Raw genomic sequence first — 22,023 nt, 5'->3', positions numbered from 1 at the left:
ACATTTATTGACGGTTATCAGGTGCCAGGCCCTATTACGATGTCACTTAATCTTCTCTCCAATCTCTGAGGCACATCCTGTTATCATCCACATTTTATAGCAGAGGAAAACCAAGCGAAGAAAGGTGAAGTAAGGGCACAAAGCCAGTCACCGAGGGAGCCAGGACTCCCGTGGGCCCTGCACGTCAGAGCCGGACCCTGAAACCTGTCCTCCACTGCCTCCCTTGGTCACCTTAGAAACAAAGGTCATGAGGCCAGCTGACATTCCTTGAGCATCTCCCACATCCCAGTCTCTGCTCTGGGTGGTTCCTATGTACCTATGTACCGACTCATTGATCCTCAAATAACATCATGATGTTAGTCTCTTAAACCCATTGCAGATAGGGAAACTGAGGCACAGGGAGGTCAGTTTATTTGGCAGGGTGCTGCAATGGCCTCCTTCTGCCCCTGCAGAGAGGGCTGCCTCTGCTGAAGAGAGCCACCTTGCCCATGCTTCTGCCCCCCTCCCCTGGCAGCCTTGGCTCAATGATTGCCTGATGCAGGGAGGGATATAAAGGTCCCACTGGGGCCAGCTCTGAAGGGTCACCCATCTCCAGAACTACTCACAGGACTGGCTGAGGCTCTAATTGAGGCTGCATTGCAACTCACCTGTGCCCCCTGCTGGGTCCTGTTTCCTCCTTCCCTCCCACGAGGACCCCCTGATTATCTCCATTTCAGAGCTGCTTCCTGGGGACCTGACGCATGACTGTGGCGGGCACACCTCTCCACTGGGCATGACTGTGGCGGGCACACCTCTCCACTGGGCTTCAGCATAGAGGCTGTAGGGAGGGGGTGGGCAGGCTGATGGGATCCACGGGCCCTCCCGAGGTCACCCGCACCACCAGGGTGCTCTGTTTCGGGGGGGGGGGGGCTGGTTCTGCCCTGGCCTGGTTGGAACCCAGGGTGCAGAAGCCAGTGCGGGGAGCCCCGGAACAGTGCAGTCAAGGTGGGCTGGGATGAGGGTTTGCAGGTAGATGTGGCCTCTAGGCCTCAGCCATTTTTCTGGACTGATGACACCAGTAGAGGACATCCCCGGCCCCGCCATCCCATTCACCACAGCCACCACCAGGAATAGTGGCTTTGAAGCAAAGCCCGACATGGACTGTGCCCTCATCTCCCAGATGCTGTGTGCTTCCCACAGTTCACGGGTTCCTTCCCCCTCGGGTACCCAACTGTCCCCTGCCCGGGGACTCCTGTGGACCTGAAGCCAACAGCATCCTTTGGCACCTTGTGGGGATAGACCGTTCCTGTGCACTTACCTGCTCCCGCGGTGTCCTCTCTGCTTTCCAACAGTGGCATCTGTAGGATGCTTTCTCCAGCAGCGCAGCCCCTCCCCTCCCCCCCCCTCCTCTCCTCTCCGCAGGTCGTTTGGGCGCTGCCTCTGCAATCATCAGGGTTTCAGCCCTGCCTCTCCTGGTGTATCGTGCGACACTGTGACACAAGAGTGTGTGAGTCCCATCTGTGGCTCTGCCCTGCTGTGAGCTTCTCCCCAGAGGTGGCATCCTGCTCTCGGGTTCTGCAGCCCCCAGCACAGCCTCGGGCTCAGGCCGGGCCCAGGACACCTGTCACCAACTGCTCCTCACCCTCCTTCTTGTGGTTTACCAGCGGCTTTGGTAAAAGTTCTGGTAGGGGAAGAAACTAAGACCCCAAAGTCACCGGAAATTAGGTTTGCAACGCTCCATCTTCTTCTACAGACCGTAGTCACCGTGGTTTTTGTCTGGGCCAGCTGCTCACACCCATGACTGTATCTGACCTAAACTTCCAGCGGCCTTGCGAGACTGTTCCAGGATCTCAGCCCTGTTTGTCTTTCAGCTCCTTCTGCACAGAGTTCGTGGCGGACCTCGTGAAGTGGCTGGAGTTGCCCGAAGCCGTCTTGCCAACCATGACTGCTTTTGCCAAAGGCCTGGGAGGTGAAGGAGCAGACGTGTTTGCTCCGATTTTATTGAAGGACCCCATCTTGAAGGATGACCCTTTGGTGATCATACAGGTACACACACACCCCCAGGGGCAGCTGCTGGGGAACATAGAACAGATCATTTCCTTTTTTTTTTTTTTTTTAAGATTTTATTTATTTACTCATGAGAGACACGGAGAGAGAGGCAGAGACACAGGCAGAGGGAGAAGCAGGCTTCATGCAGGGAGCCCAATGTGGGCCTCGATCCCAGGACTCCAGGATCATGCCCTGAACCAAAGGCAGATGCTCAACCACTGAGCCACCAGACATCCCTCATTTCCCTTCAAAGTCAGTCTGAAAATCGCATCTAGTGGGGTGATGTAGTTGAAAGATAAAATATTCTGGGGCCCCTGGATGGCTCAGTCGGTTTGGCATCTGACCATTGGTTTTGGCTCCTGACCATTGGTTTTGGCTCAGGTCATTACCTTGCGGTCGTGGGATCGGGCTCCGCTCAATGTAGAGTTTGCTTGCCCCTCTCCCTCTGGTCCTCTACCCTGCCCCACTCGCTCACACTTGCTCTCTCTCTCAAATAAATAAAATCTTTAAAAAGTAAATAAGGAAGATAAAATATTTCATCCTGTTATCACAGGATGATGATCACAGCTAATAGTGAGTTTTCATTATTGAGTATTTACCATTGATTTAATTCATTGCTTACATGGTGCTTCTTATATGGTAGCACCCTCCAAATATTAACTCATTCAATTCTCAAAGCCACTTTATGAGTAGGTGGTGTGATCACCCCCTTGTTATAAATGAGAAAACTGAGTCACAGGGAGGTTAAGTAACTTGTTCAGGGTCAGGTGGCTCAGCCAGGATTTGAACCTTGGCAGTCTGACTCCAGGGTCTGGGTTCCTGAGCGCTGAGCTGGGGTGCCTCTCTTTGTTTTTGTTTTGTTTTTTTATTAATTTTTTAAAGATTTTATTTATTTATTTACGAGAAACATGGAGAGAGAGAGGCAGAGACACAAGCAAAGGGAGAAGCAGGCTCCATGCAGGGAGCCCGGTGTGGGACTCGATCCCGGGTCTCCAGGATCACGCCCTGGGCTGAAGGCAGGCGCTTAACCAGTGAGCCACCCAGGGATCCCCAGGGGTGCCTCTCTTTGGAAGCAGCAGCTGTGCTAACCTGTTAGCAGGTCGCTAACCTGCTCTGTGTGCAGTCAAAGCAGGCAGCTTGTGCCATGGCTATTGTCAAATGAGCAGATTTCACTCCTTGCAGTTCTCACACATCTGTGCATTTATTGGCCTCCCCGTGTGTCTGGCTCAGCACTAGAACACAGGGCAGGGATACTTGGTCTATCTTGTTCTCTGACTTAGTGAAAGTCAGTAAATATTGGTCAAATGAGCAGGCTAATTACCCATCAACATATTGCTAATTCCTGTTACTTTTCTCTCCCCAGGACCTTCTGAGCTTCTCACTCAAGGATGGTGAGCTGATTTTCTAAGTTCTGTAAACCTTTTTTTTTTTTTTTAAAGCTCTGTAACTTTTGGGTGCTCATCTTCCCACTTGGCCAGTAAAGCCAGAAATGGGTGTTGCCACCTGTGGGCCTGTCCCCCATGGCCCTGTGTAGTGCGGGATTCCACCTGCATTCTGGTGCATGAAAGGAAAGGAACCCTGTGTCCTTGGGGAGCCAGTGAGCACCTCATTGGTGCCAAATGCTGTGGTTATTTCCTTTCTCCTCATAAGGCCCCATGGTTTTACCTCCTAAGGGGCTCTTGAGCCTGGCTCCACCCACCAGCCTGGTCTGAGCCACCATCCCCACCCCCCCATCCTGGATGATGGCAGGGGTGTCCTCACTGGCCTTCCTGTCTCCACACTAGCTGGCAGGCTGTTCACAGAGCACGGCAACTCTGAGCTTTCCGAGGCACATGGGACCATGCTGCCTCCAGGCTCCATCCTGTACTCAGGAGAGGGGCTGGCCCTGGCCCCACCCCCACCTCTCCTCTCTGCACTCCCCTGCCCACTCTCCACCATCAGCCTCCCCGAGTGCCCATGCTTCCTGCACATGCCCTTCCCTGGCCACAGAGGGTCCTGTTCCTCTTGCCCAGTGACTCCATACCTTGCCTTCATTCCTCGGCTAAGGCATCACTTCTCTGGCCTCCGGTCTGGGATGCTCCTCCCAGGACCACGTGGCCATGGTTGTGGTTGAATAGTTAAGGCATTTCTTTGCAGGCTTCCCCTCCAGACCATAGCTCCAGGCAGACAGAGCCCTATCTGGTTTTCTTCTCCGCCCCCCGCCCCCCCCCCCCCCCCCGCCATATTCCTGGTCCCTAACACAGCACCTGGAGCATAGTACATACTCGGTAGATCTCTAATGAATGAATTAATGAGATAGATGTTACTGCCCCACTTTGTGGATGAAGAAGTCGGCTCAGAGAGGCTAAGCGGTTTCCCAAGGCTGCGCAGTCCGTGGCAGTGCAGGATTCCACCTACATTCTTGCCTAGGGCTGTTGTAAAAAAATTGCCAGATGCTAGGAAGCTTGAAGCTGCAGAAATGTATTCCCTCACAGCTCAGGAGGCCCTGAAAGCAGGTGTCAGCAGGGTCTCATTCCCTCTGAAGGCTGTAGGGAGAACCCTTCTTGCCTCTTGTGGCTTCTGCTAGCTCCGAGCATTCCCCAGCCTGGGGCTGCGTCTCTCCAGTGTCTGCCTTCGTCCTCCCGAGGCCTGCTCCTCCCTGTCCTCTCCTGTCTGGGCCTCCTGTAAGGACCTCTTTCATTTATTTCTATCTGCAAAAACCCTTTTTCCAAATAAGGTCACCTTCACAGCTTCTAGGACGTGGATGTGTCTTTTTTGGGGGGTCACCATGCAACCCATTGCAGCACCCCAGAGTGTTCTGCATCAAACCACTACAGGGCTGCCCATGAGCACCTACCTGAGCCTGTGGCTCTGCCTCAGTTTCTCCCCACCTCCTCTCTGCCGGGCTCCCCTGTGATTGTGTGTGTGGCTTCTTCCATTCCCTGAGCTGGCAAGAGGTTTTGGCACAAAGACCTCCAATGTTTCTTCTGATGGCGAGCAGGGAGGAGGAGCACAGAATGGCAAGCGAAACCCCAACAGCCTCCAAACCGTCGCTTGGGAAAAAGTTACACCTTCATGAAAAATTACATAGGGTGCAACTGCACCAAGCCTGCCTTGGAACCCCGGCTCGTGGGGGAGCAGAGGGGCGGGAGGAGGAAAAAGAACAGGAAGAGCGTGTGCAGGAGCATAGGCAGGAAAGTGCACACAGGGGAAGGTCCCCGGGGCAGGGCTTTGGGCCACCTTGGCGGCCGCGGGCAGCTGAGCTGAGGAAGGGAGCAGGATGCATCTCACCTGGGCAGACTTTAGGAGGCATCTCCATCAGCCAGGTGTGAGGAAACACAGCATCACCGAGGGCAGCAGAGACCCTGGGGGTGAGGGGCTGACCCAGGAGTGGTTCTGACCGAAGAGATCGCAGAATCGCCAACCCACCAGATGGAGGAAATTCAGGAAAGGAGCCGGGAGCAGCGTCTCAGCTCTGGAATTCTGGTTGCCCGATGCCACTGACCAGGGTGTTAGGGTGCGGCTGGGACACCCTGGTGTTTGTCTTGGGTGACCCCTTCATGCAGAGTGGTGGTTTGGGGACCCTATGAGAAGGGCGCTGGGACCTCCTCCAGCCTACACAGCGGGTCACGTGTATCCTCATGCATGCTTGCTCATGAAGCTGTGTTCAGCATAGTCAACTGGCCGAAGCTGGTAAGGGGCAGAGCTGGACCTCCTGAAACAAGTGCTAATACCCAAAACCTTAGTGGATTTTACCCACAGGGTTGGGATATACAGACACATCCCCACAGAGTATACTAATACCTTGTATCTAAGATGCACCCTCCCCAGTGACCTCAGGAGGTGCCTTTGGATTATCTGGTTAGCCTCCCCAGGCACCTGTGGCTTTGCCGCCACACGGGAACCCCACACGGTCAGGTGCGAGGGCTCCAAAGGTCTACAGGGGTCAGAGATGGGTGGATCCTCAAACCATCTAGAGCACCCTCTCAGCGCACAGGTAGGAAAATGAGGCCCGGAGGTGGGGCTGGCTGGCCAGTAGTTGTCGTGCCCAACGCTTCATATTAATGAAGAATCAGGGACCAAGAAGTGGGGACGTTTGGGGAGTCAGCCTGCCTGGGTGTTAAAATTCAAGCTCCACTTCAGCAAATTACTGAATGGCTCTGTGCCTCAGTTTCTCAGGCATTAAATGGGAATACCAGTCGTCTTTACCTTAGAGGGCAGTAGTGGAGATTAAATGAGATATCCCATGCAGAGCGCTCCAAACAGAGCCGGCCGTGAGTGTGCTCACGTGTGGTAGTGGTTAGAGGTAAAATGGCAAAGCCCTGGGAGTCAGGAAACCTGAATACTCCTCCTGTCTCTGAGACTCTCGTTGTGTGACCTTGAGCAAGCCATTTAACCTCTGTGAATGCAGCATCAAATACAAATAAGGGGCAACAGACAGATGATCCTTAAAAACCAAAAATTGTCTTTGGTTCTAAGAGCATGCTTAAGGATCTTATAAGGAGAAGGTTGGTGTCAAAGTTGGCCATTTGTTCAGGTGGTTCCCCCATAAGCTCCATGAGGGCAGGGCCCTGGTCTGGCTTGTTCACCATGCCATCCCAACATCTGCACTGCTAGACACTTGGTGGGCATTTAGTGATTGATTACTGGATGGATAGATGGAAGGATGGATGGATAGACAGAAGGGTAGATGGAAGGAAGGAAGGACGACCTTTCTTTAGAGAATGAGCTTAGGTACTAGCAGGGTGGTTTGTCTGAACTTGAGGGTTAAACCATCTTCTACAGAGATCCGGAAGATAGAAACTTTACGTGCCGCTGGGATTCTGAGTATGAGGTGGGGTGATTAGTCATGGAATCAGCCCAAGAAATCAATAAGAAAGGCTGGGTTTCTCAGAACTTCCTGGAAGGTTGACCTTTACCGACACTGTTGGGATCTTAGTCACCAGACGGTGCCATCTTGGCAGCTGGGTGGACTTCTGTGTGTGGTAGCCGCGGTCTCTTCACCCAGTCACAACCCACCAAGCTCTTTTCCCACACAAGTGAAAAAATAATTATTTTTCATGCTGACAGTTAAGCTGAATTTAAGCTGATAACTCTAAGTCAGAGTCGTCAAGCTCAGCACTGTGGTGTTTGGGACTGGATCATTCTTCGTTGTGAAGCCATCTGTGCGCTGTAGGATGTTTAGCGATATCCTGACCTCCACTCACTAGCTGCCAGTAGCACTTCCTGAGCTGTGACAACCAGAAATGTCTCCATAATTGCCAGATGTCATCTGGAGACCAAACTGTCCCTGGCTGAGAACCACCACGCTAGAACCCAGCATTTGTCCAGGTCTCGTGGGGCCGGTTTGTTTGTAGTTGGATCTTTGTAAGTTATCCTAGTTGTTGTTCTAAGTCCTCCATGTAGATTGTGGATTGCTGCATAGTATATAATCCTCAGGTCAACTGTGAAGGAAGCTAACATTATCCCCACTGATCGGGGAGGAAGTCAGGCTCAGGAGGTTAAATAGCCCAGGGTTACCTTTCAGAGTGTTTCAAAACCACATTTAGGGCAAAGCGAATGTCACTGGGAGCTCTGCATTGATGCCCGGGCAACTTCACCTGAATTACAGGGTTTGCCCTCTGCACCCTGAAGCCAAAGGAACTGCCTGCCACAGGCGACAGCAGTCTTAAAGCAAGCTTGACTCTACTTTGTGACCTGGGCTTTATCAGTGAATTGCAAACCCTACCTCCCCGGTGAATCAGAAACGTTTGAGATACTGGTGTTTTGGCATGATGAAATTACACACACTGTCACCTGATGGCAACTAGTGTTTAGGGCAGTGCGTCCTTCGATGCATAGGACAGCGCTGGACAGTGTAGGTCAGGGTGCAGTAGTTTCTCTATTGAGATGCTGGTGGAGGAAAGAGCCCAGAAGTGTGGGTTCTGGCCCCTACTCTGTCCTGGGCATACTGGGTGACTTCAGACACGCCCCTTGCTCTTCCTAGGCCAGAGGGACCAGTTAGGCAGCAAGGGCTTGCACAGTATGTGGTTGTGTGTCTGGGGGTGGACCCCCCGGGCTGCTCAGCAGTTGTGCAGGGCTGGCACACTCCTGCCCCCTGGTGGCACAGCTGAGATCCCTGGGTTCCCCCCACACACACCCCATCATCACCACGACCACCTAGATTTTCCAAAGAACCTGTCCTCACCTTTATATGTGCTTGCGGACCATGGCCTAGGCTATACCTGGAGGTGTGTGTACACCACATAACCCCTGAAGCCAGAAAGAGGATTGGCTGCAGACCATGGGATTGTCCGGGAACCCCCAACTCACTCGAGAGTAGATTTGCCTTTAAAGGACAGCCACAGTGGAATGGATGGAAGCGTTAGCATCAGATAATCCTGGCTTGTTATCTGAGCTCCACCACTCTCTCAGCTGAGTGACTGTTTTACAAAGTTCCTCTGCACCTGTTCTTCCCTCTTGTGAAAAGCCGAGCATCGTCATACCAAGCTCCTAAGACCATTGAGAGGGTGAGCAATAACACATGCCAGCTCCTTGGGTGATGCCTGGCACTTAGTAGCATGGCGGGGTTCCTTCCTGCAGGGGCAGCACAGGGGCCATCTCCATCGTGCCCCTGCCTCTGGGCCTGAGGGCACCCGGACCTTATCAGACCAGGAAGCGCTAACCCGTTTGCCCACTGCTATGTTTCTTAGTGTGGGGACCACCTGCTTCAGAATCAGGTGACCAACTGTTAAAAGTACAGATTCCAAGCCCCATGCCAGACCTCAGTGCGGGGCCGAGGAATCTGAATTTTGGTGAGCTCCCCTGTGACCTGCCGTTGTGGGTCTCGACCCCACGTCACATCATCTGGGCTCAGGTGCTCAGTGACTTGCAGACTCTGGTCTCCTGAGGTTGGTGAAAGATCTTGCAGAGGCTGCTTTGGGGCTGTTTCAAGTCCTAGTGACCTTGGACTTTTGAAGATACCCCCCCTGAGGTTGGGGGGGTGAGGACAGGTGCCCCGAAGCTTACCCTTAGATCTCTGAGCTGGAAGGGACCTCAGGAGACCAGCTTCTCTGGCCTTGGTCCTTCAGGTGGGTTTCCAGAAGTGCCATCCCAGGCGCTGGGCTGGGACCTGAGCAGTCCTCAGGAGCAGCCGAGACGACCTTGCCTGCCTACTGCCCACTACTAGGTGGGCTGGGGAAGATGAAGGCCCAGCCCAGATTCAAGGGGAGGCCAGGAGGGAGGAGTGGAAGCCAAAAGCAATATATGGGCTTGGGAGGTGTGTAAAGATAGCGTTTTGCTGCCTCAGCCCCGGTTCCCGTGTCCTGGGCGGTGCCAAGGGCACAGCCTCTACAGCCAGACCAGCTGGGTGGCCCAGGGCAAGTGACCCAGCTGTCTCTGTGTCCTCTTTAATTAAACAGAGATACTACAGCAGCTGCCTGCTGGGGTGGCTGTGACATTTAGGGACTCAATTCATGTGGAGGGTAGCACCAGATCTGGTTTGGAGGGAGCGGTGCATAAATGCAGCTTCCACTGTTAACATGAGTATTAATCATGGGGTGTTTCTGCTGGAAGGGGATACAAATCTTATGCAGCATCATTATCCTCCCCTATTTTGGACCTCTCCCAACACAGATCAGTTCATTCGTTCATTCCTACAAATATGCCATTCTTTATTCTTACCAAGATTATTACATATCTGCTTTGTTTTAGGCACAGGCCTGGCTGCTAGGGATGTATAGTGAATTTGGAGCTTAAATTCTAGAGAGGGAGTCAAACAAGTGGGCCAATCAAAAAATCAGGTTTTGTGGGTTTTTTTTTTTTTAGATTTGATTGATTGATTAATTGATTGATTGATTTGAGACACAGAAAGAGAGAGAGGCAGAGACACAGGCAGAGGGAGAAGCAGGCTCCATGCAAGGAGTCCGAGGTGGGACTCGATCCCGGGACTCCAGGATCATGCCCTGGGCCGAAGGCAGATGCTCAACTGCTGAGCCACCCAGGTGTCCCTAAAAATCAGGTTTTAAATGGTGATAAGGAAATAACCTCCTGATAAAGGAAAAGAAAGCGGTAATGTGGAGTCAGGAAGGGCTTCTCAGAGAAGGTGACATCTGAGGAAGAAACGGAGTGATGAGCAGATCCAAGCGAGTATTCAAGGCGTTGTCAAGACTTTGACATTTGAGAGTAACTCATTGCTGTAAGAGATGACTCTACCCAGAGGAGGAGCGAGGCTTTACCCAGGAAACCCACTGTCCGCCTTGTTCCCTGGGGCTGCAGGGCTCAGAGGGTACCGGAAAGAGAGAATAAGTCTTGGCTGGAGGTGGGAGGCGGAAGAGGGTGGGCACATCGGAGAGCTCCAGTGAGCCAATACCTCTCACTAATTGCTGGCCATCATCCTGGGCCCTGGGAGACAATAAGGAACAGAGGCAAAGTTGCTGCCCTCATGGGACTGACAGTCTGGTGGGGAGAGCCAGACAATAGAGCTATCCACAGATGCAACAGTGGTAGGAACAGGGTTGGGGACGGTGTGGCCAGAGTGCTGGTAAGGGTGAAAGATGAGAACCAGTGTGGCAGCTGGTAGTTGAAGAGGGAGGGTGGTCACAGTGGCCACGGCAGGCAGTGGTAGTGGAGAGCCGGGGTCGGGTTCAGGACATATTTTAAAGGTGCAGCAGGGACACCTGGGTGGTTTAGTGGTTGAGCATCTGCCTTTGGCTCAGGGCGTGATCCCTCAGTCCCAGGATCGAGTCCCGCATCGGGCTTCCTACGTGGAGCCTACTTCTCCCTCTATGTCTCTGCCTCTCTCGCTCTGTCACTCATGAATAAATAAAATCTTTAAAAAAATAAAAAATAGAGGTGCAGCTGACGGCATTCACTGGTGGATGGATTGGATGTCAGGATAGGGCAACAAGAAAAACCAGGAACAGTGCCCAGGCTTTTGACCTGAGCTCCACAGCAGGATAGTCAGGCCCTGGAGGAGTGAGCTGGCCACCTGGCAGGTTGGCAGTAGAGCCAGGACCAGAAAAGCCCAGTGTCGGGGTCACCTGGGGCTCATGCCCATCCCTCACCACCTACCCTCTGCCTTCAGAGGGCCTCAGCTGCATCCTAGTCCAGCAGGGACTGGATGCCTGGCCACCAGTGACCCTTACACAAGGCTGACATTCCAGAACCCCATGCCTGAGTATACTTTGGGAGGTGATCCCACCTATACACCTGGCAACCTATATTCCAGAAGCTGAATCACTGCTGCCTTAACCAGTGGAGTATGAATTCGCAGCTAATTATAATTGCCACCAATTAATCACCGTGGCCAGCGCTGGCTTGCTTTCCACTGCTCCACTATCACCTGGGTGCAATAGTCTACGAAAGCGGGGAGCTCCTTTGTGAAGCTTTAACTGACCTAGTAACCCCAAGACACGACATGTCTGTTCCCCGACACGTAGACAGTTGCGGTCAAGGACAGCAGGCCAAATGCCACCAGATTGCGGCTCGTTCTGGGTGCCCTGGTGCTAGGAAGGAACTGGCTTACTCTGCAGAAGCTTGAAACCTCAAACTTCAGGCCTTTGGAGGGCTGTGCGTGGTGAAGGCTAGCCACTACTACTTTAGTATAATATAACTGCCCACATCACGGGCACCCAGTGGAGGAGTCTGATCCCATAACATTCATTAGGGGCCTCTCGTGGACCAGGGGTCCTCTCCTCATGCCTTTGTGAGGTGACTCTCACCATTTCTGCTTTCCACCCGAGCCAGGATGAGCTGTTTGCCCAGGGGTAGGCACAAAAACAGGATCCCACCTCGGGTCTGTCAAGCTATTCATTGAACATTTATTCTTTGTGGCAAACACTGCTCGGAGAACTAAAGATAGGGCAGTGACTACCTTTATAAGATTGCCCTTATAAAGTTTACATTTTGGGAGGAGAGACAAACAAGCAAAAGTAAATGAATATATCAGAGAGTGGAGCTCTGTGAGGAACAAAAGGCAGGGAAAAAGTGATAACAAGCAATGGGCAGGTGCTCAGGAAGGCCTCCCTGGGCAGGAGGCCTTGAACAGAGACCTGAACGAGGAGGGGAAGCCTCACATGAAGATCTGATGAATGAGCCTTTTAGGTGGTAGAAAGAGCAAGTGCTACAGCCCTAAAGCAGGAACATTCTAGGTGGTAGAAAGAGCAAGTGCTACAGCCCTAAAGCAGGAACATTCTAGAAGGCAAGGTCAGGGACTTTGACCAGGGGCCTTGAAGGTCATGGTAGGGTTTGGATTTGGTTCTAATCATGACAGATCTCTATATTATCACCAAAGAAAGAAGAAAGCAGAATGTCGGGAGCCCTGACTGGAGTCCCATCTCCAGGCCTGGAGATGCTTCTGGGCTGGGGTGGGGGGGAGCCAAGGAGGGCAAGGGAGCCTGAGGGAGAGAAGCCCGAGAGCAGAATCAGGGGGGACAGCAGCTCTGTTCCTCTTACTTCTGGCCCCAGAGCAGTGGTCCTCCAACCTGGCTGGGCACTTGTAGAGACAGACTCCCAGGGGCCAATCCACACCGCAGAACCAGAATCTCTGGGATCCGAATCACACCCCACTTGTCCCCATCTGAGTTTGGAGCCAGTTGAATGAGGCAGAAGGGAGTCCCAGCATCAACAGGTGACTGGAGACTGTGGTGGCAGTTTGGGGACTTGAGGCACTGTTGCACTACACCCCGAGAGGCCTCACTGCCCCACTAAGCCTACCATGCAGGCAGGTCTGCAGAGAACAGGGACCCATCAGACTGGTCCCAGTCAGAGAGGGTGGCCCTCCCAGTGGGGAGGTGGGAAGCAAGGATAGGGATGCAGTGGAGATTTTTTTTTTTTTACCCAATGGAGACTTTGTTGTTGTTTTTAAGATTTTATTTATTTATTCATGAGAGACACAGACAGGCAGAGACACGGGCAGAGGGAGAACAGGTTCACTGTGGGGAGAGCCTGACGTGGGACTCGATCCCAGGACCCCAGAATCACATTCTGAGCTGAAGGCAGATGCTCAACTGCTGAGCCACCCAGGTGCCCAATGGAGACATTGTGAGATAAACTAATGGTTTTGGGGACTTTTGATGTGTGGGATGAAAGAGGAGGGTGGACAGATTCCCCATCTCCAGCTTGGGTGGCTGAGTGGGGTCATGTTCTGAGGTCCCTCATGCCTCACTCACCTGATCACAACGCATTCATACAAGCTTCTGTGCCATATAAATAGAGCTTGAACAGACCACCTTTGGTTAAGTTTTGATCAATTAATTTTTCCAGTTATAACATTAGCCCAAGTTCGTTATGGATAATGTTGAAAAGGCAAAAAAAAAAAAATCCTGTTTGACATACTTCTCTCCCTTTTTCCTGTTCAGTGGGCTTTTTTTCCTTAGTTGGGGCCCTATGGCTTATTATCAAGTCAATCTAGCCCTTTAAAAAAAATGTTTCATTACATAAGCATCTTTTTCAGATTTACAAACTTTCCTTAGGAATCTTTTTTTTTTTTTAGGGCTTATTCTCCATGGGGCGGATGTGCTGTAGTTTGCTTAACAAATCCCCTGATGTTAGAAATCTCCAGATGCCTGTCACTTCCACATTAGAAATGCAGCAGTAAGGCCTTTACTCACTATTTTCCACATTTAGGATTGTTTTCTTAAGATTAGCATCTCAGAGATGGAATTCCTGGGCCAGCGGGATGCACATCTTTCCTGCCTCCTTTATATATATATATATATATATATAAAATACTCATAACCTAAAATGTGACATTTTATGCATTTTTAAGTGTATAGTTCAGTAGTGGTAAACACAGTCACCATGTTGTGCTGCTAGCACCACCATCCATCTCCAGAGCTCTTTTTTTTTTAAGATTTATTTATTTATTTGAGAGAGAGAGAGAGAGAAAGCACAAGCAGGGGGAGGGGCAGAGGGAGGAGAGAAATCCTCAAGCAGACTCCCAACTGAGCGTGGAGCCTGGATGCGGGGCTCGATCTCACAACCCTGAGATCATGACCTGAGCTGTAACCGAGTCAGACAGGACACTCAAATGACTGAGCTCCCAGGTGTCCCTCCAGAGCTCATTTCATCCTGCAAAACTGAAACTCCGTCCTCCTAAATGCTAATTCCTCCTCCCTGCCCCCCAGCCCTTGGTCGCTGCTCTACTTTGTGTCTCTATAATTTGTGGGGTACACACTGTCCTCACATTCTGATCCATATTGTCAAATTGCCTTCCAGGCAGTTCAAATCAATGCACCCTCCCACCAGCGATGTCCTTGAGCACCCACCTGTTTCCATCACCTCCTTCACAGCTTTGGGATCGAAAACATTGATCTTTGCTAATTTGGTGAAAAATACCACCTTGCTTCTGATTAGTGGCTTTCAGCGTTGCATGGTAGCCCATCCAGGACGCTGTCCTGGGGTTTAGTTGACCGCTGCCCGCGGGGTTGTGCATGTAGGGTGTTTCCAGGGCTGGGACTTTATCCATCATACTGCTGTCAGGGGTTCTGGGCTTAAAAACTTAAACTGATTCTCTGCCCTTGTTTCTTTCTTTCGAGGGCGCTACGATGCGCGGGCCCGAGTCCTCATTTGCCACATAAACTCCTTCTTCCAAGTGCCCTTGGGGGAGCTGGATCTCCTTGAAGAGACGTTCCTTGAGAGCCTGAAGGAAACCAAAGAGGAAGAATCTGAGTAAGGGAGCCCTGTGACCCTCACTCCTGCTTGCCAGGAAGCAAGGACTTCCCCTTGAGTGTACTGTTCAGATAACTGATGCTCCCCTCATCATTCCCTCCTCCATCACCCCATTAAGAGATGGTGGTGCACTGAGATGGGAGGAGCACTGGACCAGGAGTCCCAGTGCAGCCCAGACTTGCTGTGTGGCCTTAGCAAGTCATTTCCCCTCTGGGCCCCAGTCCTCAGTTATACAAAGTGTTAAAGTCTGTGACTTTAACAGTCCATGACTTTGACACCATGCTCCACCTCAGGCTCTTATGACACCTCGCCCATGGGCTGGAGTGGCCTGGATTAAAATCCTACCTCTGACATCCATCTACTTATCGACCTTGGGCAGGGGGCCCCCATTCTCTAAAGATTTTATTTATTTATTCATAAGAGACGGGGTAGGGGGGAGGCAGAGACAGAGAGAGAAGCAGGTTTCCCATGGAGCAGGGAGCCCAATACAGGGCTCGATCCCAGGACCCTGGGATCACAACTTGAGCTGAAGGCAGACACTTAACCAACTGAGCCACCCAGGCACCCAGCCCCCTCTTATCTAAACCACAATATTCTTTTCTGCAAAATGGGAATAAGGATAGAGTGAAAAACGAGTGCGGTCATGTAGAGGGCTCGGCCCGGGGCTGGCACGCAGCAGGTGTGCCATAGATTTGAGTCCTTCCCTTCCCCCACGGACCTCTGAACTACCAGCTGCAGAGCAGCCTTGCTATGTATGGTCAGGTGTGTATAGAGGGAAATTATCCTGGCAACTTAGCCAGAGCTCAGCTCTTGGTGGAATGAATCAATACCTTACACAGGATCTGATACTAGAGCAATAAGTCAGTCCCGGTCACAGCCTAATTGCAGGCTCCTTGCACCAGGCACGTCTCCCAGCGTCCTTTCTGTCTGGCCAAGATGGCTCTCTATGAGCAAGCCAGTTTGTGCAAGTTCCACCCAGCTGGGAATGTGGCTTTGAAGCCAGCTTCAGAGCTAGAGCTGCCCTCCCACCAGGGTTTGTAGGGCAAAGGAAGGAGGTGTTTCCTTGACTAAGGAAGAAACTTGATCTGTTGAAATAACCTGAAAACAGGCTTGTTTGGATTCCCAGAACTCTGTCAGTGAGGAAACACCGGGATCCAGGCCAATTGCCATAATCAGAAACAAGGCCCAGACTCTCTGGATATATTACTGTGCACAGACACACACGCACGTATCTGTATGCCTGGAAATGGAAGAAAATCTTAGCTATTAGCTTGGAAATCTTATTATCAGAAAAAAACATGTCAAGAGGATTTGTTCTGACTATACTGTGTAATGCCAGATCAGGGATGATGTGAAACAGGTTCTAGGACAGCCCGGCTCTGCCGCTTGTCAGGGTGTGGTGTTGGGGGAACACTGGGCTTGGGCTTCCATTTCCTCATCTGCAAAATAGGACAATTATAGCACCTCCTTATTTGGTCCTTGGGAGAACTCAAATGAGGTCATACATGTGAAGTGCTTTGAGCAGGCCTTCCATGGGGTAACTAGTTGAAAAATATCATTATTTGCTGTAGTAAAGTCATCATTGTTGACATTGCTACATTTGGGCTCTTGCCTCTGAAAGATACTCCACACGTGTGATTTTTAAATTCTTCTTTAGGGTCTTTGGAGACCTCTCAGGTTCTTCCTAGGGTTTCTGGAAGAGTCTGAGATCCAGGGGAGGCCAAGTTCCCAGTGTCTGTATGGTCCTGGGCGCACTACTTTCCCTCTCTGGGCAACAGCACTGGGTTTTTTTCACCTATACAAGTAGAGGATCAAATTCTGTGCAGGTTCCTTTTAGCTCTGTGGTTTGTATTTCTGCAAGGTGAGCTTATCACTCAACACCCCGAGGCGATCCTTTGCAGCTCCGGTTCAGAGTGTGATGTATGAGATTTCTGTTCTTGGGTCCCCATCTGAACCCTGAGGCCATCTGAGCTTCCCCCACCTGTTTGGTGACTTCACATCCAACAGGGGGGTGATGGTAATATCTCCGTCACAGGGCTGTTGAGAGGATTCAATGAATGGATACGTATCAGAAGCTTGGAACAGTGCTGAGCACATAGTAGGTGCCTGCAAGCGTTGGCGACTGCCCTGCCAGCAGTTCACACGGATCACATCAGAATGACATGGTCAACGTGTAGCTTTCAGTGAGCTCTCCGTAGATGCAGGACAAGATGCCATCTCATCAGATGCGCAGACAATCCTCTGGTGTTTTTGCAGAGGAAGAAACACAAGGTCAGAGGAATGATGTACCTCGGTCGAGGTCACAGCACTGGCCAGTGGCACCATCAGATTCAACCACCATATCTATCTGAATGGCACCCAGTACATCCCTTACAGCATGGTTGACATGCCCAGGTTCCTTCCTTAATTCTGAAGAATGTAGTAAAGATAATTCTTTTTTTTAAGTAGGCTCCATGCACCGTGTGGAGCCCAATGCGGGGCTTGAACTCATGACCCCAAGATCAAGATCTGAGCCAAAATCAAGTCAGATGGTTAACCAACTGAGCCACCCAAGCGCCCCAGTAAGGATAATTCTTAATGGAGCTTTCTGCACTTTTACTAGGAAAGTGTCTCTAGACCTCCCAGAAATAAGCTCTCCCTCTATCAACTAGAGAAGGTGATTAAAAATAATGATAATAACAAGGTGTTGATGATGTTGAGCGAGAAAGGTAAGAAACACCCTCTCATGGGAGATGAAGTGGCAGTGGGTGATATTTATTCATGGACCCCTCAGATGGTGATGTGGGTGTCTTGCTCTTCACCATGTATCCATGGCTCCAGCTTCTGTCCTTGAATGACAGCTCAAGGACAGCTTCTGTCCTTGACACCCAGCCTTGGGTGTCCTTGGAAGGCTGACAGGGAACACCAACTCTAGGTCATTTCTGGCATCCCAGACCATGAGTGTGGCCAGGCCTGGATGATGGCAGAGATTTGCCATGGCATCTGACCTGTGGGCAGTCAGTAATGGGAACGGGGCTCCCTTTGGATTTACTGTCATGCTCTGAATTTCCCACTGCCAAGTACAGGGCGCATTGTAGAGTAACTCCGAGCCAGCATCTCCTGTGGTGCTTTAGATGTTGAAATTCAGCCAGACAATGGAATTAATTGCAGAAGTAAAATGCTGTGTTAGTTAATGATGATTGGCAGATCGCTTCATTTTACGTACAAAACAGTTATTAGGGACATTCGAGTACTTAAGTAAGGCAATCAGTTTGCGTAAACATTGAGAGGTCCTTAGCTAAATAACTTTGGAGGGAACGTTGTAGTCTCTTTGATTCAGCACATTTTTATAAACCTTTAGATAAGAATACTAGAGATTAGAATATAGCATCCATCTAATCTTTGCAAAATTGATTTGATACACTAGCACTCACACATTTAAGTAAAAGAGCTTCAAGGACTGTAACTCCTGTTTAGTTACTTTATTCCCTTTAGGATATGAGTCTCCCCCCTCCCCTGCATAAACTCAGCTCAAAGGGAAGATGATCTAGTATCATGGTTGTGCAGATGTCACCGCAGGAAGAATCTAGAAGCAGAAATTTACAAAATTTTACATTTCAGATTGGTCGTAGTATCTCAGAAGTTTTCTTCTTGATGGCGATTGGCCTGTTCTCTGGGTAAATATTTTATTTAGCCAAAATGCCTGGCCGGTCTTATAGATGTGGGCAGTGAGTGGAAGAATAGATACCGCAGCAACGTGTTCACACGCAGTCCTTGTTGGAATGATTAGGTTCAGTTCAATAAATGTTTTCTGAGCGCCCTCCAGGTCCCAAGCCCGGGCAAGCTGCTGAGGGTAGAGAGCAAGAAAGGCCCTGTCTGTGCAAGTGTCAAACAAGATACAGGGGGTCCCTGGAGGGTTTGCTATGGGTACAGCTGCCTCACCCTCATGCCCAGAGCTTCTGGCCCAGGAAGCTGTGAATTTAACAGCTACCCTGGGGGTTTGTGATGCAGCTGATACACAAGGCCCCTCCCTTTGAAAACCATTGGTCTAGAATTCCATGCTGAGTACAGAGGGTTAGGGACCCCAGAGTCCAGGCAGTTAGGCAACCCTGGGGCTCAGGGAGGCTTCCTGGAGGAGGTGAGTCTTGAATGATGAGTAGTGTTTAGCCAGCCAGAGGAAGGTGAGAAGGTCCTTGACAGCCGAGGTCCCCGGGAGCACAGGGACCGAGAAGGCCTAGGCAGTGTGCCTGGTGGCAGTGTAGTGTTTCTGGAGGGCCGAGTGTCAGTGAAGAAATAATGAGCAATGAGGCTGGAAAGGAGGCAGGGGCCAGGTCACCCAGGGCCTCAGTGTCATGTCAGAGAGGTGACACTATTCTCTCTCAAGGCAGAGGGAGGGGACACAGAGGCTGGAGAGAGGGATGCAGAGGGTCAGGGTCATGCTGTCTATCGCTGTGGTGGTGCTGTCCTCATCCCCCCCCCCCATTTCCAGTCCCTATGGGAGAAAATTGTGGCTCAGGAGCCTTGGGGGACCCAGCGAGATCGTGGCGGAGCTGGGCTCGTCAGGATACCTCTGTCCCAAATTTCCACAGTTTCCCAGCCCGTTAAATGAGATGCCGCTGATTCAGCGCCAGCCGCTCCGCGCTTGACGCAGTGCGCAATCCTGTTGTACGTACGCCCTCAGCAGCTGGAGTCTTTTCCTCAGACCTTGAACTCTGCTGAAAGCAGCTAATTGCCAGCCTTCCCGTTTGCATGGAATGGTGCTAGCAGTCAAGGGCCAAAGTATATCTCCAGCCTGCATGGAGGCGGATGTTATCATAATAATGAAAGGAATGATAATAGCAGCAAACATACCTGATTACAATATGCCAGTCGCTGCATATGGATTATCTCATTGACCCCCACGGTGCCCTGGGGGATGAAGTGCTATAATTATTCCCACATGTGGGGTGAGGCAAGTCAGACGGGTCAAGTAATTGGTGCTTAGTCACAGTTAGTAGCTCAACCATCAGGATAGACTGACTTTTGCTGCAGTAACAAATGACCTCCAAGTCTCAATGGCTTGCTTGCAACAAAGGTGCATTTCTTTTAAAAAAAAAAAAAAGATTCTATTTATTTATTCATGAGACAGAGAGAGAGAGAGAGAGAGAGAGAGGCAGAGACGCAGGCAGAGGGAGAAGCAGGCTCCCCACTGGGAGCCCAAGGCGGGACTCGATCCCAAGACGCCGGGATCATGACCTGAGCCAAAGATAGATGCTCAACCACTGAGCCACCCAGGTGCCCCCAAAGGTGCATTTCTTCTTCGTAACACATGTCCCTGGCAGACTGGCGGTGACTTTAACCCACATTCACTGTCTTGGTTCTGGGTCCCACGCAGGGTGACAGAATGACCTCTGTCTGGAATGTTGCTAGGTTGAGGCAGAGCAGGAGACTCATCAGACCGCCTGCACTAACTCTTAAAGATTGTGCCAGAAGTGACACATGGTGCATTTCATTAGTGAAAGTGTGTGATGCCCCCCCCCCCGCTCCCCAGGGCGGGGATGCGTACTGTTTGTGTAGGGAGGACCAGTACAGGGGAGAGATAAGTGCTCCTCTATCACACAACAGGGGTCGAGGCCAAGTTCACAGGGTCTGCTCCTGGCAGGTCAGGACCCACGTTCTGTCGCCATCCTGCCTCCAACTCCCTTAGATATACACAGTTGAGCCTCATCCCATGCCCGATGGCATGAATCTCAGCCACGGAAAACCGGCACACCTGTGGTGTGCAGCACGGGGACGTTTATGTGCAGTGTCTGCTTCCCTTTAGCAAAGTAGCTGTGAAGGGCTATACTCGGCACCCCGGATGGGCCGTGGGGAAAGAATTTGTTGGGGTGAACTGGCAAAGAACCATAAGGCATAGCAGCTCCTGCACGCCCAGCTCAAATCCCACTTCTCTTCGATGACCCGAGGATGAGCTACTTCTCAATATAATGTGCAGTTTGGGAGGAACGAGATGGCAAGGAAACGGGTGTTGGTCAAGGGCTGTGTTGTCCTGCGCACAGACATCCAGAAGTGCCAGCCCGAAGGTGACCAGCTGTTGAATGGGTGGATGAAGAAAGAGTGCATTTCGTCTTTACAACCCACTGCCTGACATGACAGCTGTTATTAATCCCATTTCACAGAAGAGGAAGCTGAGGCTCGGGGAAGCGCAGGAGCGTGGCACCAGCCACCGTTTTGGTCATCTGTCCCTTGCAGTGTGCCATTTCGCTAAATGCTTGGCTGACATTCTCTTCCTCGATGCCCGCAGCCCCTCAGGAGGGGGCTGCTGTTGTCCCTTAACTGGTCTGTGATTCGAACACAAGAACAAAACCGCTTCCAGGGTAAGAGAAACCATGCGAAGCACAAAGCACGGCGCTGGCTAGACGCAATCCCTCAGTAAATATTAACCATTTTCCCTCTTGATCGCCGTCATCTGCTATCACGCTGTACATGGAGTTGTCCAAACTCCAACTTCAGCTCAGAGTTCGCACTCATGAAGACTGCACCGACTGGCCCTTGATCCCTCCTCCTGCTCCTGATTGCCCCCCCAGCCCTGAGGGCCATGCACCTGACACAAGGGCTGCTGGACTTGGTGACACTCTGCACACACAGTGGCCATCCTTAGCTTCATCTGACTCAGTTTATCCCCAATGCTTCCTTCCTGCTCAATTTTATAGCTTTTAAACGTCAGGTCTGGCCGATTCTAGCATTTGCTCCAAGGCCAAGGTCTCCCCGATGGCCCACATTTGCAGAGGGAGATGGGATCAGACGGTGGGGAACGGAGGGAACGGGAAGGCAGGGCGATGGAGTCTGGGATCGTATTTGGTACTTGTTCTGGGTCCATCTGTTCAAAGATATTTTCTGTGCTGCTTTTGCTATTATTATTTTTTTGTCTTTTATTATTCAAATTGCAACCCCGTTAGGATGGATCCATGGGGTAAGTAGCACATCCCGCACACTGGGATTTTCCAGCTAGGTTTTAGAAACTTCACAGCTTCTTAAAACCATCGCTGGGCCCAGGGTGACTTTGGTACCTCGCTCTGCATGGCAGCATACCCAGCATTGATCCTAGTTTGGGGGGCTCACTGAGGCGGGGTGGTCTCAAGGGGTCCCAGGCACAGCCAGCCCTAAAGACCAACCTCTTTCCCCCCAGAACGGCTGAGGCATCCCGGAAGAAGAAAGAAAACCGGAGGAAATGGAAGCGCTACCTCCTGATAGGCCTGGCAACCGTCGGAGGAGGGACAGTGATCGGTAAGGCCAGCCCACGTCGGGCCGGTGGCACATGGGTCAGGGCAATGCAGAGCAAGGGACGAAGCCAGGCTCATGAAGCTAGAGAGGAGAGTGTAAGGGGTCAGCTGGGAGGTGACCCCC

At 51.3% G+C, this 22,023-nt stretch overlaps 1 protein-coding gene across 4 annotated transcripts in view; it reads left to right on the top strand.

Annotated features, from left to right (window-relative positions):
- TMCO4 (transmembrane and coiled-coil domains 4) overlaps positions 1-22,023 on the top strand; it is an 89,835-nt gene that overhangs the window by 18,280 nt on the left and 49,532 nt on the right. For all 4 annotated transcript variants that reach the window (XM_055331478.1, XM_055331475.1, XM_055331477.1 and 1 more), the window contains 4 exons: positions 1,851-2,025; positions 3,392-3,419; positions 14,526-14,658; positions 21,806-21,903. In XM_055331478.1, coding sequence (XP_055187453.1) covers positions 1,851-2,025; positions 3,392-3,419; positions 14,526-14,658; positions 21,806-21,903 — 434 coding nt within the window. The remainder of the gene's footprint in view (positions 1-1,850; positions 2,026-3,391; positions 3,420-14,525; positions 14,659-21,805; positions 21,904-22,023) is intronic.

This window comes from Nyctereutes procyonoides, unplaced genomic scaffold (genome assembly GCF_905146905.1).
Source record: "Nyctereutes procyonoides isolate TBG_1078 unplaced genomic scaffold, NYPRO_anot_genome, whole genome shotgun sequence".
In the NCBI taxonomy this organism is placed as follows: Eukaryota; Metazoa; Chordata; class Mammalia; order Carnivora; family Canidae; genus Nyctereutes; species Nyctereutes procyonoides.
The sequence above is the reverse complement of the archived record's forward strand: the minus strand, read 5'-3'. Positions and strand labels throughout refer to the sequence as shown.